This window comes from Panulirus ornatus, chromosome 38, assembly GCF_036320965.1.
Source record: "Panulirus ornatus isolate Po-2019 chromosome 38, ASM3632096v1, whole genome shotgun sequence".
NCBI lineage: Eukaryota > Metazoa > Arthropoda > Malacostraca > Decapoda > Palinuridae > Panulirus > Panulirus ornatus.
In genome coordinates, this window is record NC_092261.1 from 8527529 (window position 1) to 8554844 (window position 27316).

Sequence of the window (27316 nt, forward strand, 5' to 3'; positions counted from 1 at the left end):
AATACAAGTTTTTTTCTCCTCTATCCCCCCTGGAATAAATCCAAGCTGTAATGCTGTTCAACAAATGCATTAATAGGGGTCATCAACCACTCTTTTTGCAGTTTGTCATTATTTTACTATTCATTTGACCATCATTATTATCTTATCCCTGGGATAGGGAAAAAAGAATACTGCCCAAATATTCCCAGCGTGTTGTAAAAGGTGACCAAGAGGGGTTGGAGCGGATGGTTGAAGATCCTTCCTTCCTGTATTACTTTCCAAAAGAAGAAACAAAGCATGGAGCCAAATGGGGAAGTTTCCCCTCTAAGGCTCTGTCATCTGTTCTTGATGCTACCTTGCTTATGTGGAAATTGCAACCATGAAAAATAAAATCATTATTATCTGACTTGGGTCAAGAATGCTACCAAAGTTGAAGAAAGCCTCATGGCTGTTGGATCAAAGATGAAACTTTAACTATGGCTGTAAAAAAAAATGTAATGGTTGTTTTCAGTTTACCATTTGTCAATGTGGTTTCCAAATTGGGCAAACTACCATCTGGTTACTTCCTTTGCTGTCACTCCAAGGAGAGCGGACACCACAGCAAGTAAGGTGTCTATTGGGCAAGTGTTAACTTGTTTTTTTATTTCCCTCCAGAGATATGGAAATCTGTCATTCTGTATACATAGGATGATATATTACACCTCAAATTACATGCCTAGGGTCCACATAAACTATGAAATGTAAAAATGTAACACACATACTTTCACTTTGTGGCTATGCACTATATTCTCCAGTGACAAGTGACAAATTTCAGGTACTCACATAATTGGCTGGACTATAAAGTGCAAATTCCCATACAACTACACATGCTTTAAGGTGAACATGAATATCTTGTTTCCCACATCAGGAAACAGACGAAGAATGGCCCATCCACTCAATATATATATATATATATATATATATATATATATATATATATATATATATATATATATATATATATATGTATATACATGTGTATGGGGGGGGGGTTGGGCCATTTCTTTCGTCTGTTTCCTTGCGCTACCTCGCAAACGCGACAAAGTATAATAAATAAATATGAATATATATATATACTACACATTACTATAAATCCAGCACTTCTTTTCCTCCTAACTGCTATCTACAATCATAGTTGACCACTGAGTTAACATAATTGTTCAAAAAGACTACATATCAAATGAAGGTACTGATTTTGCTTATTTTCTAGACTATTAGTCCAACATAAAAAACTAAATGAATCTATATCATAGGCTGTGTAACAATGCACTTGCTATCTTTTGAATGACAACAGTACCATATAATGTTTTCATGAATGCCTAATTATATACTTAAGTATCTAGTAAGAATGGGTAATAAAAACTGATGAATATTGACATATTTCATTATATTTTCCTGGTAATGTACATGAGGCTTGGCACTGCTACACAAAGGAAAAGCAAGTGCCAAATAAATATATAACTATATACAGTAGTCTGTTTGTTAATGGATTCTCACTTTCATCCTAGCTCAGCAACAATAACTATGTTCATCAGGTCATTATATTCAAAATTCATACTTTGAGGTAACATATGAAAGGCTTTGCCTTCTTAGGAGCAAAAAGGGGATTTGGATCTTGAGTTAAATTCACAGGAACCCACATCTGCTGCAAGAAGTTTGATGATGCCACAGTTTTTCTTTGTTTCAGACCTTAAATACATAATGGGAACATAAACATTCAAAAGTTGGGTGCATGTTACTGAGGGGGTTTGAACGCAATCTTCCGGCTCTTAAGCACTGTCCACTTGTGCCTTTTAATGTAATATGAGATAGCAAAGATGAGCGAGAACATCATTATTGATTTCAGAGCCATCCTCTTGCGATCGTCATGCTCTGGTTCAGCAGCCCACTTGAGAAAAGTAGACACATCTTTAGCCATCTGTGATGCAGTAGCTGGGGTGCCATCACTGTACTCAATCACCTGAAGTGCACATATATTAAATCAATAACTTTTTCAGTTTTGCATGGTAAGCAATCAAAATAAAATTTATCAATAAAGTATACCGCCCTACAACAAAACATAAACATGACTGTCATTATACATAATTAGTTCCATATACTCCTGGATAGCAAAGATTCATCCTGCCATTCTCACACTCAATTATTATCTATCAAAAAGGATTTCTGTTGCTACTACTGGACTGAATGCAGAATGGAACAGCTGAGCAAGCCTCTTATACCATTCTTTTTCTAGAAGCTGTAGCTAAAGGCAGTGGAGGGTGGCAGAGGGCCATCTTGCTGTTCTATCCTTACCTTAAGTTTGTAGATTTCCAGATTTCTTGACAACCACATTAAAGACCAAAAGGCCTTCCTCCCGCAAAGTGATTATCTTGTGTATTCAATTAATCTTAGTAACCATTATTGTCAGAGAATAATGATCAAAATAAACCTGAAACTTACCTCATTGTAAAGGGCTTGGGCCATGCCTATGGCTCCTCCTGTGAAGTAGGGATTGTAGTACAGGCCCTCTCTCAATGAAACACCAGCAGGAGGGTCACAGTATCCAGTCAGTAGAGAAAAGATGTAATTCTGTGGAAAAAGAGCCAAAGACAATGTAACAAACTAGTACATACATAGATAATTGATGGAAAAAATTGTCTCCCCAATTTCAAGGCAAAAAAGTGCAGAAGGAAATTGTATATTTTCTGATGCTTAAATTTCTGAAAAATGGGAAATGTACAAACATGAAAAAATCTTAATAAACATAACATACCTCACCACCATGTCGAGCTGAAGTGATATAAGAGAGATCTGGAGGAAGAGCACCATTGTTGGCAGCACGGGCAGCTTCATCATTGGGATAGGGATTCGGGAAATAATCAGAGAGCTTTCCTGGTCTCTCATACATCTGACCCTCATCATCTGGACCATCTTGTATCTAATCGGATACAGGAAGCAGTAATGGATGAAAACAAATTCTTCTATAATGACTTATTCTCCTTCAAGAACAGAACAGCCAAAATCAATTTAAGAAAGGGATACAGTATCAAAGAAAATACAATTGAATGTAACAAAATAAATGATGGTGAAGTGGCAACTAGGGGGATGAATATTGGGAAATGTGTGAGCTGAGGACTTATACATGATACATGGGAATATAAGGTAAAACCCTTTCAGTGCTAATGTTTTCAATCACGTGTATGAGGGTGCCACAGTTCTCAATTAGCAATTTTTTTTCCTGTCATAAGATATATTCCATAGGTATCTGACACTTTACAGCATGGATGCACAAACTCCAGGCCACACATGGTCATCAACTGCAAGATGTAGAGCCTGGAATGCTTTATGTAATATTGAACAAAATGTCATTAAGCTACCAATTACTCAATTTCTATAAAGGGTTCCCTTACAATCATTATCTACGTTTGCTTAAGGCTACTATTTACAAGTGCTTTGGCTCCTCATCCCTTACCCTGATTAACTGCTCTTTACAACTGACTCCTGATGAATTCATGAATTTTTTTTTTATTTTCTCCTCCCTTGTCCACAATATTCTTTTCAAATCTTATTTGTTCTTCCTCTCTTATTATAGTATACTATATCCTTGCTCTCTTGAACTTAGTAGGTGCTGACTGGCAGAAGTACAGCATTTATATTACCCACTACACATCTAGACTCTCCTTTGGTTTATGACATTATATTAAATAATTCTTGCCCATTTAACCTTCCTTCTAGACTTGAGGGTGAAAATACCCATGCCCCTACTCCTTCATTCTAGATTTCACAGAATCTTTCACCGCAAAATCCTTCTTCCTATCTATTGAGCTCTATTTCCCGATATATGTTGCCACAGAAATATTTAAGTATTTGAGAATTGTGTAGTTTCCATGACTGTATTTCCTCTTTAAATTTTGTCTCACTCTGCACCTTCAATATCCACATTTACCACATTTAAACTTGAGCATTACATGATCTGGCTTTAAAAAGGTACACCATATATATATTATTCTAGATATGTCTGAGCAAGTACCCATTTGCCCAGTAAGGGGAGAGAGTTATAAACTCATGAGGCCATCTGCAGATCTTTCCACACCACCAAGCAGCCTTTTAAACTTTTATGACAGCCAGCATTCACTGCCTCATTGCTCAGTTTATTCCAACCATCCACCAGCCTAACACAAACATTACTTCTTAATATCCTTTCTAACAAGCCTTTTACCCAGATTTCTGTAAAGGTATCTACCTTTACACTACACTAATACTTCTCAATATTCTGTCTCAATAACTCTTTGCTCAACTTTCTACCATGGTATCAGGTTACTCTGGTGTTGCATCTCTTGAAGGTATGTTCACTTTCATACAGCTGATTGGATGGGTGTTATCAGGGTCCCCTCCTCATTCCATAGTAAGCAGCTTTGTAGCCCTGTCTCTCACTGAGGCTTAGTTCACCTAATTCAGGTATCATCCTACTTGCTCTTCTCTGTACTCTTTCACGAAAATCTTAATGCCTTTTCAGAAGCACTGACCATACTTATGAGGCCTTGTACAGTTCTGGTCTATGTTATGAATAACTTACTAAATATATTTTTATCCATACACTTAAATATGATCCTATTATTTGCCAGCAGATACTTCATCTCTTTCCCAATCCTCCATATGTGTATTTCTGGTAACGGATCAGGAACAATGACAACCACTCGGTCTCTTTCAAAAACAGATTCCTGTAATTTATTTCCCACAAAGTAATGATCACACCTATGCCTCAATGTCTTGAACTTCCATGGACTGAATCTCATTGTTAACAAAATGCCTTTTTTAAGCCTTGACATTTGCTGTTTTCTTGGTGAGATTATTCAACAATCCACCACCCTAACATTAACCCAGCCTTTCTAACCCAATATCTGCCATGCTTTCTGTCATGGCTTCTGTTACATTGGTGATTCATCTCTTCTAGATCTGTTCTCTACCAATATCATCCAGCTGATGGATTTAGAAATTTGAAGGTTGTTATCAGGAATTCCCTCTCGTTCCCCACCTCCATTACAGACAGCTTTGTAACCTGCAGCCTATTATCACAGCAGAAGCTCTGATCCTCTCTGTGAACCAGTGATACGTGAGCCAATTTATGTATCTCAGCTATTCTACCATCACCTATGAGATGAACCTGTTAAAATATCAATATGAATTTAGGTAAGGGCAAGCGACCATATCTATAGAGAATCAAGATATTGAAAAACTAGCTTTTTGAGAGTGAAGAGTTTCTGAAACAAACCAAAATAAGGGAATGCAGAAGAACAGCCAATAAATACCTGTGCACCCATAGCTTCTTCCTTTGCTTCAGCTTCAGTGTGAGAAACACCTATAAGGTTACGGAAGGCGATGTACTTCATGGAATGGCATGCAGCACAAACATTTTTATACACCTGGTGAAAAAAATAATGAAACTTATAACTAACACTACAGAGAGGAGAAAATGAAACTGGACAAAGTTTTGTGACAACAATGCATACGAGAATCCCATGTATATGTCTCCTTATTCTAAAAAAAAAAAAAAAAAAAAAAAAAAAAAAAAAAAAAAAGGGACCAAATGACATAAGACTCACAGAGCATTGTGTGTAATTATCTAATTGTACTGTACAGGGAAGGAATTTTTCATTCATAGAGCACTGTCTCTTGAACATTATCATCATACAGCTTAAATTCAAGTAAGGTGTGTGCATTAACAATGTCCTCAGTCATTATGTGTAATTACCTACTTGTACTGTATGGGGAGGGAATCTTAAACTCAAGGTGCCTCATTTCTTGAACTTTCTCTTCTACCATACCTCTCAAATCTGTGTATATGTCAGCATTAACTAAGTCCTTAGTCATTCTATTCCACTCATCCACTGTTCTTATACTATTAAAGTATTTCTTTAAATTCTAATTAACAAGTGTTAAACATTGACTTTCCAGATAGACATATTCCACCCACCTTTCCCTTTGCCTAAGAAAAAGCTCACTCTCTTATAGAAATCTAAGAGGTTTGTTACACAAAACCTCTTTCCCATAAAGCCATGCTGTCTCTCTCATGTAATTTCACATCTATAGAAAGTCATCGACTTGCTTTTAGTCATCTTTTCCAGTGCCTTACAGACCACACTCCTTAGTTAGATCATTCAGTAGTTCAGTGTCTGTTTCCAGTCTTCTTTCTTATGGAGAGTGATGATGTTTGCCCTTTACCATTCCTTGCAGCTGTTTCTCTTCAATGACATCTTTAACAATATCTGAAGAAGTTTATCAAGCATATCTGCAAATATCTTCAGCACCTGTCGTGAAATTTCATCACAACCAAAGCTCTTGTATGGATCACAGACTTTTAATATTTTGTTGATGTCTTTTGGAAATAAAGTTTTCTAAAACTTCCTCCTTATTGCAACTCATATATGTGTGTGATTAACTACTTCTATTGTACAGGGAAAATTTTAAATTCCTGCTTGTAGATGAATGTAATTACCTATTTGTACAATAAGTGGTGAATTTTACACTTGTGAGGCTTCATCTCTTCTATCACACAACTTCCTATATTTATGCATACAGAGTGCATTAAACATGTCTTCAGTCATCTCCTTCAATTCATTCACCACTCATATTATAAAAGTACTTCAATACATCTTTTTAAACAGTTTCTTGCTTAGCTCATGTTATGTCCTCTGGCTGTTCTATTCCTACATCTCTCAAAAAACTTTTCTATGTCAAGTCTTCACGCTATATCTAAACCTTAAATGCTGTAACTAGGCCACCCCTCACTCTTCATACTTCCAGGGGGCAATTTCAAAGCCTCTATCCTTTCCCTGTAACTTGGCTCTCTTAATTCTGGTAACAACAGCTATACCCTGGACCTTCTCTATTAGTTCTTTGTGCTCCTTTACAAGCAGTGACCAAAACTGATAAGCATATCCTAGTTTTTGGATTTTTGTATGCTATGAAAAGCTTCTTGGATATTTCCTTACCCATGAACTTTGTCTAGCTCAGTGTCTAAGTCCAAAATAGAGCATAAATAATATGTCTAAGTCCTGATATGTATTTGCTGGTCCTCACAGAACTCAGTCATGCAGTGCCTAAACTAAAAATTATTTGCACTATTCTGAGTAGCTGAGTCAACATCCTTCAAATAGCAGCATTTACCTTTCTTAAGCCAGTCCAAAAAATTCTGAGTGTTAAATTTACATGTTCACTTGTATGATGAGCACATCTTAGCATATATGGGAGTTAGCATATATACAAACTCCCATTGAATAAAGACTAGGTGCACTCCATGAATTTCTTGTTCTTACAATGATAGAAACAAGTAAACTCATATTTACTACATCCTTAATAAACCCAAATTTACTTCACTTAGCTCAAGAGATCTGCACTAACCATCATCACTATTTCCTTACCTTCACTACAACTTAATGAATCAGCTCAGATGCCACCTTCACTATACCCACATACAGAATTCATATTCTCATCCTCCCTACATCCTCCTCTTCACAACTTTGACACTACAGGCTCTGGCATGATCTTTAAGGGTAATGTTAAAGGCTACCTCCACCAAACCCATATCTTCACTACACCTTCAACACCACTTACCATTCATCTGACCCTCAAGAGTCAAGTCAAAGGACCTGAAACACTGAAGGTGCAACTGTCCAGACCTTTCTGGATATTAACATATGCATCTTCACTGCTTCAGGTACCTATGAATAAATAAAAACTGGATAAGAAGAATAAGAATAAGAAGACATATGAATGAACTAATATCATGGCATAATAAGTTTAAAACATCTTACAAAGTAAATAACTCTAAAACTAACCTCATATCCACGGCGGATGGATGCATGGTCCAATGATGAAAAAATTCCAGAATGTGGCCAAGGGAATTTTACAGTATGTAGCTCCAGCTCAGAAGCTTTCACAGACTGATTGAGAGCATAAACAATACCAGCAGCACTCCCACCTATCACACCCAAAGCACCTAAAACCTAAGGATCAAGAAAAAAGGAATGCATGAGACTTTATGAAAAATGTATACAAAAACTTTACTTCTATAATTTATCGCACAAAACAATAACAAAAAAATTCATGTTACCTTCAATGACTGACATACATTTTCAAAGCATAAGTCTCAAGATACTGGTATCCATATCAAAATATGTCTAATACACTCACAGATACATTTTCCTTTCAAACCTGATCGCCATTTCCCGTGTTAGCAAGGGAAGCCAGGAACAAATGAAGAAAAGTCAAAGCCACTCACATCTATTCCTCAGCTGTCAAGTGTAATGCACTGAAACCACAGTTCCATATTCACAACTTGGCCCCAAAGAACTTTACATGGTTTACCGAAAACACTCCACATGCTCTAATTCAGTCAACTGAGAGCACATCAATTCCAGTATACAGTACCATGACGTTCTAATTCACTCTATCCTGTGCACGACTTTCACTCTCCTGTATGTTTAGGCCCCAATTGCTCAAAATCTATTTTTTTCACCATCCTTCCAACCCCAATTGGTCTCCCTGTTCCCTCAATTTGACACATATCTCCTCTTTGTCAAGCTTTCCTCACTCATTCTCTCCATAAGTCCAACCATTTCAGTACACACTCTTCTGCTCTCTCAACCACACATTTCTCGACCCTTTTCATTCCTTACTTGATCAAACAACCTCACACCATAAATTGTACTCCAACATTTCATTTCCATATCCACCCTCCTCTGCACAGCCTTATCCATAGCCCGGGCTATGTATAGCAGATACAAGTTAATAACTATTTCTAATTATCATACCTCTTTGTACAGTAAGGTAACAGAGTTATGCACTCATAGAGCCCCACCACTTGAACTTTAGAATACAACTTTTTAAACTTTTGTGTACATACACCTTTCTCCCACTTAGCAAGAGGGATGTGTTCCTGGAAAAAATGCAGATGGAAAAAGTAGAGGTGTGTTTCTGATGCCTCCCAGTGCCTCCCATGTCCACCTAATTCACTATACACAAACAACCAACCCTCATGCAGATATAAAAAGCTTATCCCTGCCTCATATTTCAGCAACTTCTGTTAACAGATCCCAACACCAACAAATACAATAATGAAAAGAACAGATACATAGTGAAATAACCCAACTAAACAAGCACTAAACAAATGACCTCCAAACTCAGTCTTAAACCCCAACTCGCTAACCATCCATCCATCAGAAACACACTCCCCAAACAAATATGCCATACTCTCTTGCTTATGCCCTGGACATCATCAACACTACTACACTACAAATACTGTTTCAACTCTCCCAAGACCCTTAATGCTAATGATGCAACTACCATAACAAAGACACCAAGCACATGCTACCCTGAACTCGCTGCATGTAAGATGTAAATCACACCCTTTATGACTTGTGGTCCCAGCTGGATGACATGGCTAGCTTTCCAAGTGCTGCACGAGCCTCATAAGGATAAGGAAGTGAGAGTCATGACAAGGGGTTTGGTAAAAAGGGAAGTGATGACAGCCTTGCATAAGATTAAGTGCAGCAAAGTGGTTGGAGTGAATGGAATATCAGTTCAGTTACATGAAGAAAAGGGGTAATTGTGCTACTGATTGGTTTGCTCAGCTAAAGGATTGTTAGAATACCTGTACAGTACCATAGTATAAAAATGATGGATGACAAAAGTGATAATGATTTATAGCTACAGCACACCAAAACCTTGTACCTTATGATCAATAAAAAAAATCTGTGGACAATGAACCCATGAAAACTACTGCATGCACTTATGTAACAGTTAGTATACTTTCCATAAATTCTTTATAACTACAGGAAACATCAAACACATGCACAAATAAATACAAGTACTTACAGCTTTCCTCGCAAATGCCATCTCTCTCAGTGTCGAGAACCTAGATACCTGTTGAAGAAAAAATATTACAAAGATGAAAATTCACTTTCTTGAAAATGAGGTTCTAACTAAACTATATATACAGTAATAATAATAATATAACAACAACAACAACAACAACAACAATAATAATAATAATAATAATAATAAAAATAATAATAAAAACATTAGTATAATAATATTTATCACAATCACTGTTTAATGCGTCAGCGAGGTAGCATCAAGAAACAGATGAAAAATGGCCCATCCACTCATACACACACACACACACACATATATATATATATATATATATATATATATATATATATATATATATATATACATACATACATATCATTCATTTATTTATTATACTTTGTTGCTGTCTCCCATGTTAGCGAGGTAGCGCAAGAAGACTGACGAAAGAATGGCCCATCCCACCCACATACACATGTATATATATAACATACATGTCCACACACGCACATACCTATACATTCCAACTTATACATCATTTTCTTATACAAAAGAGTTACATCTACCAGTTTCCAACCCAGTGAGACTGTTCCACTGCGGAGAGCTTTATTGAAGAAATAGCTTAACATTTTGGCATTTACATTAGTCTTCAAATTTTTTATCTGTGTAACTACTTCTCTCACTGCGATAGCAAATATGTCACTGCTCTCTAGTGTAAAAACTTAAACAAAATTTTTTTTTAGTTTGTTGCTATGCTTTCATCATACACAAGGGTTTCCCATCCCGCTCCTTATGTTTCTTGTTATCAATATATCTGTAAAGTCTTTTAGGATCTCTATATTACTATCTCTTGCAATACTCACTTTGTATTCTTTCTTGGCTTATCTTATGTTTTCATATCACTCCTAATTGTTTTACAATGTGTTGCAAAATTTATTTAATTTTCTGATTTTTCTAGCTAGAAGAGTTCATTTTCGTACCCATATAGCTCTTATTACATCTGATGGGTACCATTCAGCTTGTTGTTGGTTCTATTGTTTCTGACTTGCATGGGAATAAATGTTTATTGTTGGTGCATAAACGTATGCTTAAAACTAGCCTATAATCTATCTGGGCATGAACCAACAAAGGCAAAACCTTTAATGCATCATGCAAATCATTAAAATCCACACTTTTAAAGTTTCAGGTAAAAATATTGGTTGTAGGGAGTTGGTTTTCATTTTAATGTTGAACCTAATCATATGGTCATATTTAACTAGATTTTCTCCATCACGGAATTTAGTTACCAAGAACTCCAGGGATGCAAGAACTAATTCAAGTTTATGAGCTTCACTCGTCAGCCCAGGGACGCTTTGGCAGAAACAGACGAAGAAAGACCCTTCCACTTTCATACATATATACACATACACATTCATACATATACATATATACACATGTACATATTCATACTTGCTCACCTTTAACCATTTCCATGGCCATCCCACCCCACAGATAATAATAATAATAAAAAGTGATTAATGCACGTAGGTTTGGCGGTGACAATAGTTTGTAACAAACTGGCACCAACAGACCATCAGAACCCAGCATGGGCAAACGAGGTCAGGTGTGGAATTTTCCACATATATTGTCATGTCGCCACCCAAAAAAGTTTCGGATCATGGAGCACTTCGGATTTTCGAATTAGGAATGCTCATCCTGTATTATCATTATACTTGATGGCCGTTTCCCCTGTTAGCGATGTACTTCCAGGAAACAAAGAAAGACCTATTCACTTCCATACATATATACCCATATATGCACATACATGTACACATATAAACATATTCATATATACACATGTACGTATTCATACTTGCTCACCTTTACCCATTTCCGGGGCCATCTCACCCCACATATATGAAAAAAAGATATATGCAAGTAGGTCTGGCGGTGACGATGGTTTGTAACAAACTGGGCAAGTGAGGTCAGGTGTGGAATTTTCCACTTATACTGTCATGTCGCAGCTTCAAAAGTTTCGGATTTTCGGATTAGAGATGCTCAACGTGTATTATCAACTATACTTGATCGCCGTTTCCCGCGTTAGCGATGTGCTGCCTGGAAACAGACGAAGAAAGACCCATCCACTTTCATACATATATACACATATGCACATACAAGTACACAGAAACATATTTATACATATACATATATACAAATGTACATATTCATACTTGCTCACCTTTATCCATTCCCGGGCCATCCCACTCCACAGAAAAAAAAAAAAGTGAATAATACACGTAGGTCTTGCCATGACGACTGTTTGTAACAACTAGCGCCAACAGACCGCCAGAGTCCAGCAACGGCAAGAGAGGTCAGGCGTGGACTTTTCCACTTATATTGTCATGTCGCAGCTCGAAAAGTTTCGAATCTTTTAGAATTTAGGATTAGGAATGCTCAACGTGTATTAACATTATACTTGATCGCCGTTTCCCGCGTTAGCATTGTACTGCCAGGAGGAAACAGACGAAGAAAGACTCATCCACTTTCATACATATATACACATGTATGCACAAACATGTACACAGAAACATTCATACATATACATATATACACATGTATATATGTAGCCTCCTGCAAGATCAGGCTACAATTGCTCAAAATCTTTTTCACCCAATCTTTCCACTTCCAATTTGGTCTCCTGCTACTTGTTCCCTGCACTTCTGACACATATATATTCTTCGTCAGCCTTTTCTCACTCATTCTCTACATACAAAAATAGACAAGCCGCAAATTGTCTGGCAATTACTGTCCTATCAGCCTCATCAATTACACTGGTCAACAAACTGTCCTATTAGCCTCCTCAATTACACTGGTCAACAAACTGTCCTATTAGCTTCAACATTAACACTGGTTAACAAACTGTCCTATTAGCCTCCTCAATTACACTGGTCAACAAACTGTCCTATTAGCCACAACAATAACACTGGTCAACAAACTGTCTTATTAGCCTCCTCAATTACACTGGTCAACAACGATTCTGTCCCATGGGAAAAAATGTTTCTTATTCTTTTACACTGAATCCAAATATATATTCAGAAATTCTGTATCACACATAGTTTTGTATTTTCTTTGTTCCAGCATACTTGTACATCAAAGCGTACCAGTGCTCTACGGATCATCTGAAACAAAATGTTGAATACAGCTATTTTCATTGTTTTTGAAGTGCAATACCTTCTTTTTGAAAGTAAAAGCCTACATAAATGAGTCACCAGAGGCCGACAGAAACACGCTTGGAAATGTTGGGACCTTCAAGCAGTGCCCACTCCTGAGTAGCAATTCTCTGTCGAGGAGCAACTGTGTATGTAAATTTCTGGAGGCACATATCAAAACATATATGATTCATCATCTACTGTTGAACACTTGTGTATTTAGATTAACACAAAGGTTTCCAAACTTTACATAAACATCGTGTACTGATGTCCTAATCAACAAACAGATATGATATTTCATGTGCGAGAGTTTACAACCAGCAATACAGGATAAAGACTCGATCATTCTTAGGGATTTTAATCTTCCAGAAATCAACTAGGAAAACAATCTCAGGTGTAGAAAGGGAATCTGCTAAACTTGCATACAACTTTGTAGAAAACAATTCTCTCTATGAAATCAGACTGACCTAAATATTGCAATGAATTATAATACAATTAGGAGAGATATGAAAAGACTCATCAAAAAAGCCAAGCGAGAGTACGAATTGAGTAATACAAGAGTTAGTAATAGAGATCCTAAAATACTGTAGATATATCAACAAGAAACACATAAGGGACCATTAGCAACGAGGACGGGGAACCCTTTGTGGATGATAAAAGCAACACCTGAACAAGTCTTTTGGTTCAGTTTTTACACTAGGATGCAGTGACACTAATTTGCAGACATAAAAAGTACTTACAGGACACCCGAATTTACCATCACAGTGAGGAAAGGCCTAACATAGACAGACAAGTTGGAGAATGATAAAACTGCCAAACCGTTAACCTATTTCTTCAACATATCTCTCCAGGATGGAACAGTCCCGCTCGTTTAGAAACTGTTGGATGTCACTCCTATACACACACACACACACACACACACACACACAAAGGCCGTGAGCTGCCTGGCAATTACTATCCTACTAGCCTCACACTGATCAAATGTAAAATTTTGGAAACAATGGTCAAGACATAAAATCAATTCATCGTCTGCCGCTTTTCAAATAAGCATAAACTTTTCCAATGAGTATACAAACATTGCGTATAGACGCCCAGTCAACCACCAGATATTGAAACTCATGTACGAGAGCTTACAACAAACAATACAGGATAAAGACTCAATCATTCTTCGGAACTGCAATCAAGAAATTAACTGGCAAACTCAGGCGTTGTAAGTAAATCTGCATGACTTAGAAACCGTCAACGAGTGAACCTAAATTACGTACTTGATTTAGTTCTTGCAACCTATGAGTTCTTAGCTACCGAAATCCGTGTTGGTGAACAATCAAGTATTTGTGACTATAGCATGATTAGGTTAGACGTAAATATCAAAACTGATTCCACTTAAACCAGTATCATTATCCTTAACTTTAAAGGGGTGGATATCATTGGGTTCCACGATGCATTAATGTCTTTCACTCTTGTTTCACGCCCGGAGGAATTATGAGCCAGTTTTAAGCCTCAACTTTTGCACCAAAAAGACATCTTCATTTATATGCAAGACAGCACCTACAAAACCAACAAGCTGAATGGGACTACCCAGATATTGCAAGAGATATACATTACAGAAAGAAACGATGAAAGCATTATAAAATCAATGACCGAGATACTGCAACGCAATATAACAGTTAAAAGAAACGTGAAAAGACTTATCAAAAAAGCTAATAGAGAATATACAGTGATAATTACAAGAGAAAGTGATACAGATCCTAAAAGACTTTATGCATATATCAGTAACATAAGAAACACAGAAGTGGGACATATTAAGACCATTAAAAACGAAGATGGGGAACAAATTGTTGGTTCATGCCCAAAGGAAAGGGACTTTCAAACCTCAGTTTCTGCAACAAGACACATTCATTCCCATGCACGACAGAAACAAAACCAACAATAAGCTAAATGGTACTCCTCATATATTGCAAGAGCTATACAGTGCAATGCAATATACCAGTTACACGAAACGTGAAATATATAAAAAGCCAAGAGGGAATATGAAGTGAGTTTTGCAAGATATCGTAAAAGAGAACTCAAAAGGCTTTAAAGATATATCAATAATAAGGAACATGTATGTGGGATAGGACCATTCGTAAAGGAGGATGGGGGAACGCATTGTGGATGATAAAAGCATAGCAACAACGCTGAACAAGATTTTTTGTTGTTTTTACACTTGAAGGCAGCGACACGAATTTGGAAACTAATAAACAGCACTCACACGACTACAAGAATTTACCATAACAGTTAATGAAGTACTAACACACAGATAAACAGAAGACTAAGCAAAGTCCAGGTCCTCATCGTTTCTATCCGCACGTTATTAGAGGCATGAGACACGAAATCGCCAAACCGTTATCCTATATTTTCGATGAATCTCTCCATGTCAGGAAAGTCCCATAAGACTAGACTGGCAGATGTCACTCCTATCATTATCATTATTACTAGTTGAGCTTCCCTTATCCGAAATTCCTGGGGCCAAAAGTGTTTCGGATTTTGCAATATTCACATATACACAATGAAATATGTAGAAAACGGGATGGCATGGAAAAAAACTGTTTGGAGCAGACTTATACCTCAATGTTTCAACCGTCTTCCTCAGGAGGTACTGATTCCAGCATTCTGCGGGACTGTGTTCCCCAACAAGTGATAATCACCCCCCCCCCCCTTGTCGGACGCCTTGGCGTGTCGCTCTGATTGGATCGCTTGTACTGCTCTGCCAGCTCACAGCGATCTTCGCAGCCTGACGTGACGAGCAGATGTGTTAACGTTGTTCTTAGTCCCTCTCTCTAGGCAAGCTATCACACTATCACCAGTTTGTCAACTTGCCTGTAGTTGCTTTAGCGTCGACCGTTTAGTGACAGTGTGAGAGCTTACCAGGGGGAAGGAATTAAAATCAACGTTAACACAAGTCTGGGTTCATCTGCCCCTCACGTCGCATAGCGGAGATCGCTATGAATAGGTGGAGGCGGCAAGACAGGCCATCCAATCAGAGAGCGACACGCCAAGGCGTCCGACCGGGTGACCATCACTTGCTGGGGAAAACAGTCCCGCCGAATGCTGGAAACTACCATCGGACGGTCGAAACATTATGTCTCAACTCTAACTCGTTTGCTTCCATACCATCGTGTTTTCAACACTTGTCATGATGGATAATATATAACGAGATATCTTGGGGAGGGGACCCAAGTCTAAACACAAAATCCATTTGTTTCATATACAATAAATATAGATAGCCTAAAGGGAATGTATACAATGTCTTTGATAATCTATGCCCGTAAAACAAAGTTTGTGTGACAATGAACAATCAGAAAGCTAAAGTGTCACAACGTCAGCCGTCAATGTGGACAATCTGTAGTTGTTTGGCATCACATTCATTCCTGACTCTGAATTTATATCCTAGTGATAAGCAATCATTTTCTTACACTTATTCACACAGAGCAAAGTATAACCAAAAAAAAACAAAAACAAGAGTAATGCACATAGGTCTGGTGGTGATGATTGTTTGTAACAAAATGGCGCTAACAGACCGTCAGAGCCCAGTACCGGTAAGTGAGGTCAGGCGTTGAATTTTCCACCTCTAACGTCATGTCGCAGCTCAAAAACTTTCAGATTTAGGATAATTTCGGATTACGGATGCTCAACTAGTATTATCATTATACTTGATCGCCGTTTCCCGCGTTAGGGAAGTACCGCCAGGAAACAGACGAAGAACCATCCACTTTCATACATATATGAACATACACGTACATATACACATATATACACAGCCAAACATATTCATACATAATACTTCCCACGTATTCCCTGCGTGTCGTAGAAGGCGACTAAAAGGGGAGGGAGCGGGGGGCTGGAAATCCTCCCCTCTCGTTTTTTTTTTTTAATTTTCCAAAAGAAGGAACAGAGAATTGGGCCAGGTGAGGGTATTCCCTCAAGGCCCAGTCCTCTGTTCTTAACGCTACCTCGCTAATGCGGGAAATGGCGAATAGTTTGAAAGAAAAAGAAAACATATATACAAATGTGCACATTCATACTTGCTCACCTTTACCCATTCACAGGGCCACCCCGTCCTTAAGTAAACAGCATTACTACCCAATGCGTTAGCAAGGCAGCGCCAGGAAACATACAAAGGCCGCATCTGTTCACATTCATTCTCTAGCTGTCACGTGTAATGCACCCAAACCACAGCTCCCTGTCCACCTTTAAGCCCAAGGGACCTTTCCAGATGTTTCACATACCTTGGTTCAGTCCAGTGGCGGTACATCAACCCAAGCATACAACATCGCTCCTATTTACTCTATTCCGTGCATTCTTTTCACTCTCCTGCATGATCAGGCTCCAATTGTTCAAAATCTTTTTCACTCAATCCTTCCAACTCCAATCTGGTCTCCTGCTTCTTGCTCCCTCCACTTCTGACACACATTATATTCTCTTTCTCAACCTTTCCTCACTCATTCTCTACATACAAAAAAGAGAAGCCCCAAACAGTCTGGCAATTACGTTCCTATTCGTCTCATATCAATTATATGTAAACCTATGGAGACAATTATTAAAATACAAACGATTTATCACCTGCCGCAGTTGGACAATTGTGTGTTTCGATTAGCATAAAGCTTTATTTATACACTTTACATAAGCATCGTGAATTGATGGCCTTGTCAACCAGCAGATACTAACACTTCCTGTGTGAGAATTTACAACAAACAATACATGAGAAAGACTCGATCATTCTTAGGGATTTCAATTTTCCACAAATCAACTGGGAAAACTATCTTCGGTGTAGAAAATGAATCTGCTCGACTTTGCTGAAGACAATTCTCTTTACCAAATCAATGACCCAAATATTGCAACGCATTATAACACTATTAGGAGAAATATTAAAAGACTCATCAAAAAAGCCAAGAGAGAATACGTATATCCTAAAATACTTTACAGGTATATCAATAGCAAGAAACACATAGGAGTGGGATGGGACCAACAGCAACGAGGACGGGGAACCCAATGTGGATTATATATAGCACGAACACCATATCAGAATTTACCATCACAGTTAGTGAGGTATTAACACATATATAAATTAAAGACTAATAAAAGTTCAGGTCCTGATCGCTTCTATCCTAACGTTCTTAGAAACATTAAACACGAGTTTGGGAAAGTGTGTGAAAGGAGAAAGTTGAGAGTAAATGTGAATAAGATCAATGTTATTAGGTTCAGTAAAGTTGAGGGACAAGTTAACTGGGATGCAAGTTTGAATGGAGAAAACTGAAGGAAGTGATGTGTTTTAGTTATCTGGGAGTGGACTTGGCAGCAGATGGCACCATGGAAGCGAAACCGAGTCACAGGATGGGGGAGGGGGCAAAGGTTCTGGGAGCGATGAAGAATGTCTGGAAGGAAAGAACGTGATCTCGGAGAGCAAAAATAGGTATGTTTGAAGGAATAATAGTTCCAACAATGTCACATGGTGGCTAGGCATGGGCTACTGGTAGGATTGTACGGAGAAGGGTGGATGTGTTGGATATGAAATATTTGAGGACAATAAGTGGTGTGAGGTGTTTTGATCGAGAAAATAATGTAAGGGTAAGAGACATCAGTGGAAATAAAAAGGAGTATGGTTAAGAGAGCAGAAGAGGGTGTGTTGAAATTGTTTGGACAAATGGAGAGAATGAGAGAAAGAGTGAAGAAAGATTGACAAAGAGGATACATGTTGTCAGAGTTGGAGGGAACAAGAAGCAGGAGCCAAATTGGAGGTGGAAGGATGGAGTAAAAAAGACTTTGAGTGATCGGGGCCTGAACATAGAGGAGGGTGAGGGGCGTGCAAGGAATAGAGTGAATTGAAACGATGTGGTATACCGGGGTCGGCGTGCTGTCAATGGACTGAACCAGGGCATGTGAAACGTCTGGGGTAAACCATGGAAAGGTCTGTGGGGCCTGGATGTGGATAGAAAGCTGTGGTTTCCGTGCATAACACATGACAGCAAGATACTGAATGTGAACGAATGAGGCCTTTTTGTCTGTATTCCTGGTGCTATCTCGCTGAAGCATGGGATAGCGATGCTGTTTTCCAGTGAGGTGGGACAGCGACTAGAATGGATGAAGGCAAGCAAGAATGAATAAGTACATGAGTATGTATACAACGTATGTGTATGTGTACGTATTTATATGTTGGCATGTATATGTGCGTATGTGGGCGTTTATGTACATATATGTGTAAATGAGAGGATGAGCAATTCTTTATGTTTCCTGGCAATACCTCGCTGACGAGGGGAACAGCGATTATGTATAATAAGTAAATATATGAACATAGGCTTACATATATACATACAAATATATTCATACATATACATATATACAAATGTGAACATTCATAATTGCTCACCTTTACCCATTCACAGGGCCACCCCGCCCCTCAGTAAACAGCATTGCCATCCAGTGCGTTAGCAAGCTGGCGCTAGGAAACATACAAAGGCCACATCTGTTCACATTCATTCTCTAGCTGTCATGTGTATCCAAACCACAGCTCACTGTCCACCTTTAAGCCCAAAGGACCTTTCCGGATGTTTCACATACCCTGGTTCAGTCCAGTAGCGGTACATCAACCCAAGTATACATCATCTCTCCAATTCACTCTATTCCGTGCATTCTTTTCACTCTACTGCATGATCAGGCTCCAATGGTTCAAAATCTTTTTCACTCAATCCTTCCAACTCCAATCTGGTCTCCTGCTTCTCCTTGTTCCCTCCACTTTTAACACACAGCATATTCTCTTTCTCAACCTTTCCTCACTCATTCTCTATATACAAAAAAGGAAGCCCCAAACTGTGTGGCAATTACTCTCTATTAGTCTCACATCAATTATATGTAAACCTATGGAGACAATTATTAAAACAAACGATTTATCATCTGCCGCTGTTGAACACTTGAGTTTTTCGATTAGCACAAAGCTTTCTAAACTTTACATAAGCATCATGAATTGATGGCCTTGTCAACCAGCAGATACTGACACTCCATGTGTGAGAGTTTACAACCGCCAATATAGGATAAGACTCGATCATTCTTAATGATTTCATTCTTCCACATATCAAATGAGAAAACTATCTCAGGTGTAGAAAGCGAATCTGCTCGACTTAACAACTTTGTTGAAAACAATTCTCTCTGCCAAATCAAACAATGGCCCAAATATTGCAACGCATAACACAGTTGAGAGATATGAAAGACTCTTAAAAAAAAACACGAGAGAATACGGAGTGTGTTTTGCAAGATACAGTAAACGAGATCCTAAGATACCTTACAGATATATTAATAACAAGAAACACCCAGGGAGTGAAATGGGACCAATAGCAACGAGGACGGGGTACCCAATGTGGATGACAAAATCATAGAAACAACCCTTAATAAGTTTTTCTTTTTAAGTTCTGTTTTCACACTAGAAGGCCTCGAGACGAATTTGGAGACAGTGATATACAGCACGAACACGATACCAGAATTTACCATCATAGTTAGTGAAGTACTAACACACATAAACAAATTAAAGACAATTCGAGGCCAGGTCCTGATCGTTTCTATCCATACATTCTTAGAAACATCAAACACGAAATTGCCAAACCGTTAACTTATATTTTCGATGCCTCTCTCCAGGGTGGAGTGGTCCCGCAAGTCTGGAGACTGGCAGATGTCTCTCCTACTATCATTATCATCATTATCAATTATCATCATCATCATTAATGCTATTACAGGTTGAGTAACCTTTATCCGAAATGCCTGGGGCCAGAACTTTCGGATTGTGGAATATTTGTACATATATAATGTGAGATGTAGAAAACAGGATGGTATGGATACAAACCGGTTGGAGCAGACATACCACAACATTTCGACCGTTCTACGGTCTTCCTCAAGAGATACTGATTCCAGCATTCTGCGGGACTGTTCCCAGCAAGTGATGGTCACCTGTTCGGACGCCTTGGCATATCACTCTCTGATTGGATAGCTAGTCCTCCTGCCTCCACCCGTTCAGAGATCTCCGCTGTCTGACGTGACCAACAGATGAACCAAGATCTAGTATTAACGTTGTTCTTATTCCCTTCCAGTAAGTAAGCTCTCACACTATCATCAAACTGTTTGTCACTTGCCTGTAGTTGCCTAGGCGTCGACCGTTTAGTGATAGTATTGAGAGCTTACCTAAAGGAAGGGATTAAGAACAACGTAACACAAGATTTGGGTTCATCTACTGGTCCACTCAGGCAGTGGAGGTCTCTATGAACGGATGGATGCAACAGTAAAAGCACAGTAAAAGAAATCTAATAAAGAGCGACATGCCAAGGCGTCCGACCGGTTTACCCTCACTTGCTGGGGAACATAGTCCCGCCGAATGCTGAAATCAGTATCTCCTGAGGAAGACCGCCGAACGGTCGAAACGTTGATGTCTCAGCTCTGACCCATTTGAATCCATACCATCGTGTTTTCCACATCTGTCATGATGGACAAAAGATAATGCTATATCTTGGGGATGGGACCCAAGTCTTAACACAAAATCCATTTATGTTTGACATACACCTTATAGCCCGAAGGTAATGTATAAAATATATCTAATAATTTTGTGCATGAAACAAGGTTTTTAACACTGAACCATTAGAAAGCTAAAGAGTACAACGTCAGCCTCTCATGTGGATAATCTGCGGTTGTTTGGCATCACCTACATTCTTGTCTCTAAATTTATATACTACTGATAAGCAATAATTTTCTTACACTTACTCAAAAAAAGAGCAAAGAAAAAAAAAACGGTAATGCACGTAGGTCTGGTGATGATAATGGTTTGGAACAAACTGGCGCTAACAGAGCCCAGCATGGGCAAAAGAAGTCAGGTGTTGAATTTTCCGCTTCTAATGTCATGTTGCAGCTCAAAAATTTTCGGATTTTGGAACATTTCGGATTTAAGACTTTCATATTATGGATGCTCAACCTATATCATAAAACTTGATCGCCGTTTCCCGCGTTAGCGATGAATCGCCAGGAAACAGATGAAGAACGGCCCATCCTCTCTCTCTCTCTCTCTCTTCTCTCTCTCTCTCTCTCTCTCTCTCTCTCTCTCTCTCTCTCTCTCTCTCTCTCTCTCTCTCTAACACACACACACACACACACACACACACACACACACACACACACACACACATATATATATATATATATATATATATATATATATATATATATATATATATATATGCATATATATATATATATATATATATATATATATATATATATATATATATATATATATATATATATATAAACGCCCATATACATACACATAAATACAACGATATATAAATATATACACATGTAAATATTCGTACTTGCTTGCCTTCATCCATTCTGGCGCTACACCGCACCACAGGAAATAGCACTGCTACCTACTCCTTCAGCGACGTAGCACCAGGAAAAGACAAAAAAAAAAAGGGGGGGGGGGGCAATTTTCTTTCGCACTCAGTCTCTAGCTGTCGTATATTAATAAACTGAAACCACAGCACCCTATCCACATCTAGGCCCCACAGACCTTTCCATGGTTTACCCCAGACGTTTCATATGCCCTGGTTCAGTCCAATGACAACAAGTTGACCCTGGTATACCACATCGTTCCAATGCATTTTATTCCTTGCATGCCCCTCACCCTCCTGATAATTCGGCCCCAATCGCTCAAATTCTTTTTCACTCCATCCTTGCACCTCCAATTTGGTCTCCAGCTTCTTGTTTCCCCCACCTCTGACACATATATCCTCTTTATCAATCTTTCCTCACTCATTCTCTCCATATGTCCAAACCATTTCAACACACCCTCTTCTGCTCTCTCAATCACATGCTCTTTATTTCCACATGTCTCTTACACTTTCAGTACTTACTCAACCAAACAACCTCACACCACATATTGTCCTCAAACACTTCATTTCCAACACATCCACCCTCCTCTGTACAACCTTATCTATAGCCCATGCCTTGCAATCACATAACATTGTTGGGACTACTATTCTTTCAAACACCCATTTTTGCTCTCCAAGATAATGTTCTCTCCTTGCTCCCAGAACCTTTGTTCTCTCTCCTAACCTGAGACTCACTTTCGCTTCCATGGTCCCGCTTGCTGCTACACTCCCAGATATCAAAAACAATTCACTTAGCACCAGGAAACATACAAAGAAAGACCACATCTGCTCACATCCATTCTATAGCTCTCATGTGTAATGCACCAAAACCACACCTTGTCTATCTCTTGGCCCCACAAACCTTTCCAGATGTTTCACATGCCCTGGTTCAGTCCAGTAAAGGCACTTCAATCCCAGTATACAACACTGCCCTAATTCCCTCTATTCCATGCAGCCCTTTTCACCCTCCTGCAAGATCAGGCTCCAATTGCTCAAAATCTTCTTCACTCAATCTTTCCACCTCTAATTTGGTCTCCTGCTTCTCTTTGTTCCCTCCACTTTTGACACATATATTCTCTGTCAACCTTTCCACACACAGTTTATATATACAAATAAGAGAAGCCACAAATTGCCTGGCAATTACTGTCCTATTAGCCTCACATCAATTACACTAGTCAACAAAGATTTTGTCCCATAGGGAAAAAAAAAGCTTCTTATGTATTTTTGCATGCTGAATCTAAACATATTTTCAGTTTCTTTATCAAAAATAGTTTTTTGTTCCAGCATACTCACACATCATTACATACCTTATATATGTAACAGAGCTCTATGAAGCATTTGAAACAAAAAGTTTAACAAATACAGCTATTTTCATTGTTTGTGAAGTGCAATAGCTTCTTTATGAAAGCACACGCCTGGAAATGTTGGGACCTTCAAGCAGTGCCCACTCCTGAGTAGCAGTTCTCTGTCAGCTGCAGGCTAGAACTCAATGTGTAAACAGTGTCTTTTCCACTGTTGACAGACTGTGCTTTTGTGTACTCATGTGTAGTGCTGATACCCCATCCACCATTATAAAACTGAGAAAATGTCTAAATAGTCCTGAATTCCTTCTGCTACATCTGCGGTGAACTGACATTCATATAAAAAAGTTCTTTGACACCCCTCATTAAAAAATGCTGTGAACATTACTTTCATTGTAAAGTGGGTAACCAGGATAAAAGTTGTTGTGTCACATATGTCAGGCTTCTCACAGCATGGGCATTAGGTTCATGCCATATGCCTTTTGCCACTCCTAAGGTTTGGAGAACCTACGGATCATGCCTCAGATTGCTACTTCTGTCTGATAAATATGAATGGTAGAGCATCAAAATCCAAGCATAATCAAACATCCTACTTTACCATGTGCCATGTGCTATGAGGCCAGTACCTCAGAGTCAGGAATTATCTGTGCCAGAGCCTCCTTAAAACATGAAACTGAGTGACGAAGTTTAGTGATGAGAAAGTAGACCAAGGAGAAGGCAATATAGATCCAACACTTAAGGCAAGCTGTTCTCCAAAATAACCATATCTGCAGAGTCAAGGAGATCTTAATGATGTCATCTGCAAACTAAATCTTTCTAAGAAGCAAGCTGAACTTTAGGGTTCCATGTTGAAGGGCTGGAATCTTCTCCAGAAAGAAACTCAAGTATGTCTCTATCTTGATCACCATACCGTTTTTAAAGATTTTTTCTCCCTTGAAGATGGTCTGGGGTTTTGCAATGACGTCTGTTCTGTTATGGAGGCACTTGGCCATGAACATAACACATGAGTGGCACTTGATTATAGACTTATCAAAAGCTTGAAAGTGGGTCTACTCCACAATGGAAATAAGTTCCCCTCCATTCCTCTAGCTCCTGCAGCTAACATGAAGGAATCGTATAACACGAAACTTCTTTTGGAAAAAAATTAAGTATGGGTAAGAACGTGGTGACAAGTGCCACAACCTATGGTTGTGGCACTTTTACTCAGAAGGCAACTTGGCTACACAAAGTTCTGTTGTTTCCTCTGTGACTGTGACAGCCAGGACAAGAAAAATCATTATGTAAAGAGAGTGTGGCCAAAACAAACATCCCTCATTCCATTGAAGAATGTCATATATACTCCTCTTGTTGATCCTGATAAAATTTATCTTCCTCCTTTGCACATTAAGCTGGGTTTGAAGAACTTCGTCAAAGGTATGGATAAAACTGGCCATGGATGCACATATTTGAGGAATAAATTCCCAAGAATCGATGATGAAAAAATCAAGGAGGGTATTTTGTTGGACCACAGATCAGGGAACTGCTTCAAAATGAGAAGTACAATGAAGAAAAAATGGTTAATAAAAATTGCATGGCTATCATTTAAAAGTTTTTCAAAATTTTTTCGTAATCACAGATCAGAAAACTACTGTGATATTGTAAAAGATTTACTAACTTCACATAAACCTCTCGGGTGCAATATGAGTTTTAAAATTCATTTTTTGGTCTCAAACTCAGACTTTTTCCCAGAAAACCTTCAGGCAGTCAGTGATGAGCATGGCAAAAGATTTCACCATGACATTTTGGACATGGAAAAGCGGTACCAAGGAAAGTGGAGCCCCTCTATGTTGGCAGATTACAACTGGACACTAAGGAGGGATATTCCAGAGGCCATATATAGCCGAAAATTCTACACTTCCACACTTTAGAGGTATTCTTTTTTTAGTGTAATACCAGCCTTATTCATGAATGAGTAATATACGTGATGTGATCAAGAGTGTCTCCACGAGTGAGTGGCTCCAAGAGAGTCCCAACGAGTGAGTTGGTAACGGAAAATGTACTCAATAAGAGTAAGCCCATTTCGATTTGGAATAGTAGAAAGGTTAACCAGAGCAGGATGTTGGGCATCAAAGTAACCCACGTAGATCATACCACGAATCGTAGGAGTAAGGAAGGCCGGAAGATTGAGAATGATACGGGTACATGAATAAAAACAATGGGCATAAGCTAAGGCGGTAAAAGATTCCACAAAGCTTCACCAGGGAGCTGAGATCCCCAATCATCCCCAGGGAACAGGCTATTATCAAACCGCCTCTACCCAACACAGCAATACTGCCCTAACTTATATCATTCAATCTAATACTAAAAGTCATACTAAGTGGACAATACACTATTACTACTAAGCGAATCATAAAATCCATATCTAATGGCGATACCTAGCTGAACAACACGCGCCAAATACCAGTGCTCAAAGTGATACTCCCAAGCTTGTTGCATTCTTATACTGACAAATCCGTTCTGTTAAACAGAATCTCCCGATATTCAAACTTAATATAGATATGGTGTCAAACTAGTCCTTTCACAATAACTTCCATACTATCAGAATTTCAGTCTGAGATTTTCATCAACAAGACTTTTCTGTATTTAAGTCCAGTCTTGAAAATGTGATAAAAAAAGAGAAAGGCGAAGATAATGTTTATATCTACGTGAGATCAATACCAGCATCATGAATCTAATAGCTAGTTCACACCTAATAACATTCCCAGGGACATCACTGGAGAATCCTAACGGTAAGGTTTCGTAAACAATCCTTTCGTTTTACAATACTTCACTATAATTCAAAACACCACACAATCATCACTGAAATCACTGCATCAACTGGAACAATAAAACTAAAATATGCTATTTACCGGCATATGCAGCCGAGAAGAGTCAACTTTTAAAATCCCGGTTCGCACTATTCGGCCAGCTGTCCCAGCCATCTTGGCTATTAAGCAATAGTGAAAGGCAAAAGAAGTCGATAAGATGAAATACAGAAGGTGTCCAACATTCTTCGCCCGAAGTGAAATAATGAGGAAAAATATTGACGTGCATGATACTTCTATTCATCATCATTTATTCGTGTAAACTAGAATTTATAATTAGAGCGTCGAATAATGATCTTCAAATTTTCGACTACTTTAGTCATGCATTGCCTTACAAAACCATCAGCTGTTTTCCTGCGAATCAAGAAAGGCTTTTTTAATAGTAATATCAGTATCTACCTCTGGGTCTATAGTATAAAACTAAGAGGAAAAGTACTGTATTCTCGTAATTGATAATACAAAATAACTCTATTCACTCCTTACGATTGGATAGTGCTATTGTTACCTTGTAATGGTTCCAGATATATGGTAAAGATCTGATAATGGACTCAGTTTGATAATAATACTTCCATCTGTATGAATATTTCATGTTTTTATATGATGTACCTACCTTTCATCAGTTTCTAAAATTATTGGAACTTCCCGCCTCAAGGGTTTTTCGCAAAGACTTC

At 38.4% G+C, this 27316-nt stretch overlaps 1 protein-coding gene across 1 annotated transcript; it reads right to left on the reverse strand.

The window, feature by feature from the left end:
• Positions 1-1388: 1388 nt before the first annotated feature.
• Positions 1389-26798, reverse strand: Cyt-c1 (Cytochrome c1). Its single transcript, XM_071684600.1, has 7 exons — positions 26691-26798; positions 9874-9921; positions 7836-8003; positions 5307-5420; positions 2771-2935; positions 2458-2586; positions 1389-1978 (listed from the first exon to the last, which is right to left on the reverse strand). The coding sequence occupies exons 1-7, from the start codon at positions 26760-26762 to the stop codon at positions 1754-1756; spliced, it is 921 nt and encodes a 306-aa protein (XP_071540701.1). The 5' UTR covers positions 26763-26798; the 3' UTR covers positions 1389-1753.
• Between the last annotated feature and the right edge of the window lie 518 nt (positions 26799-27316).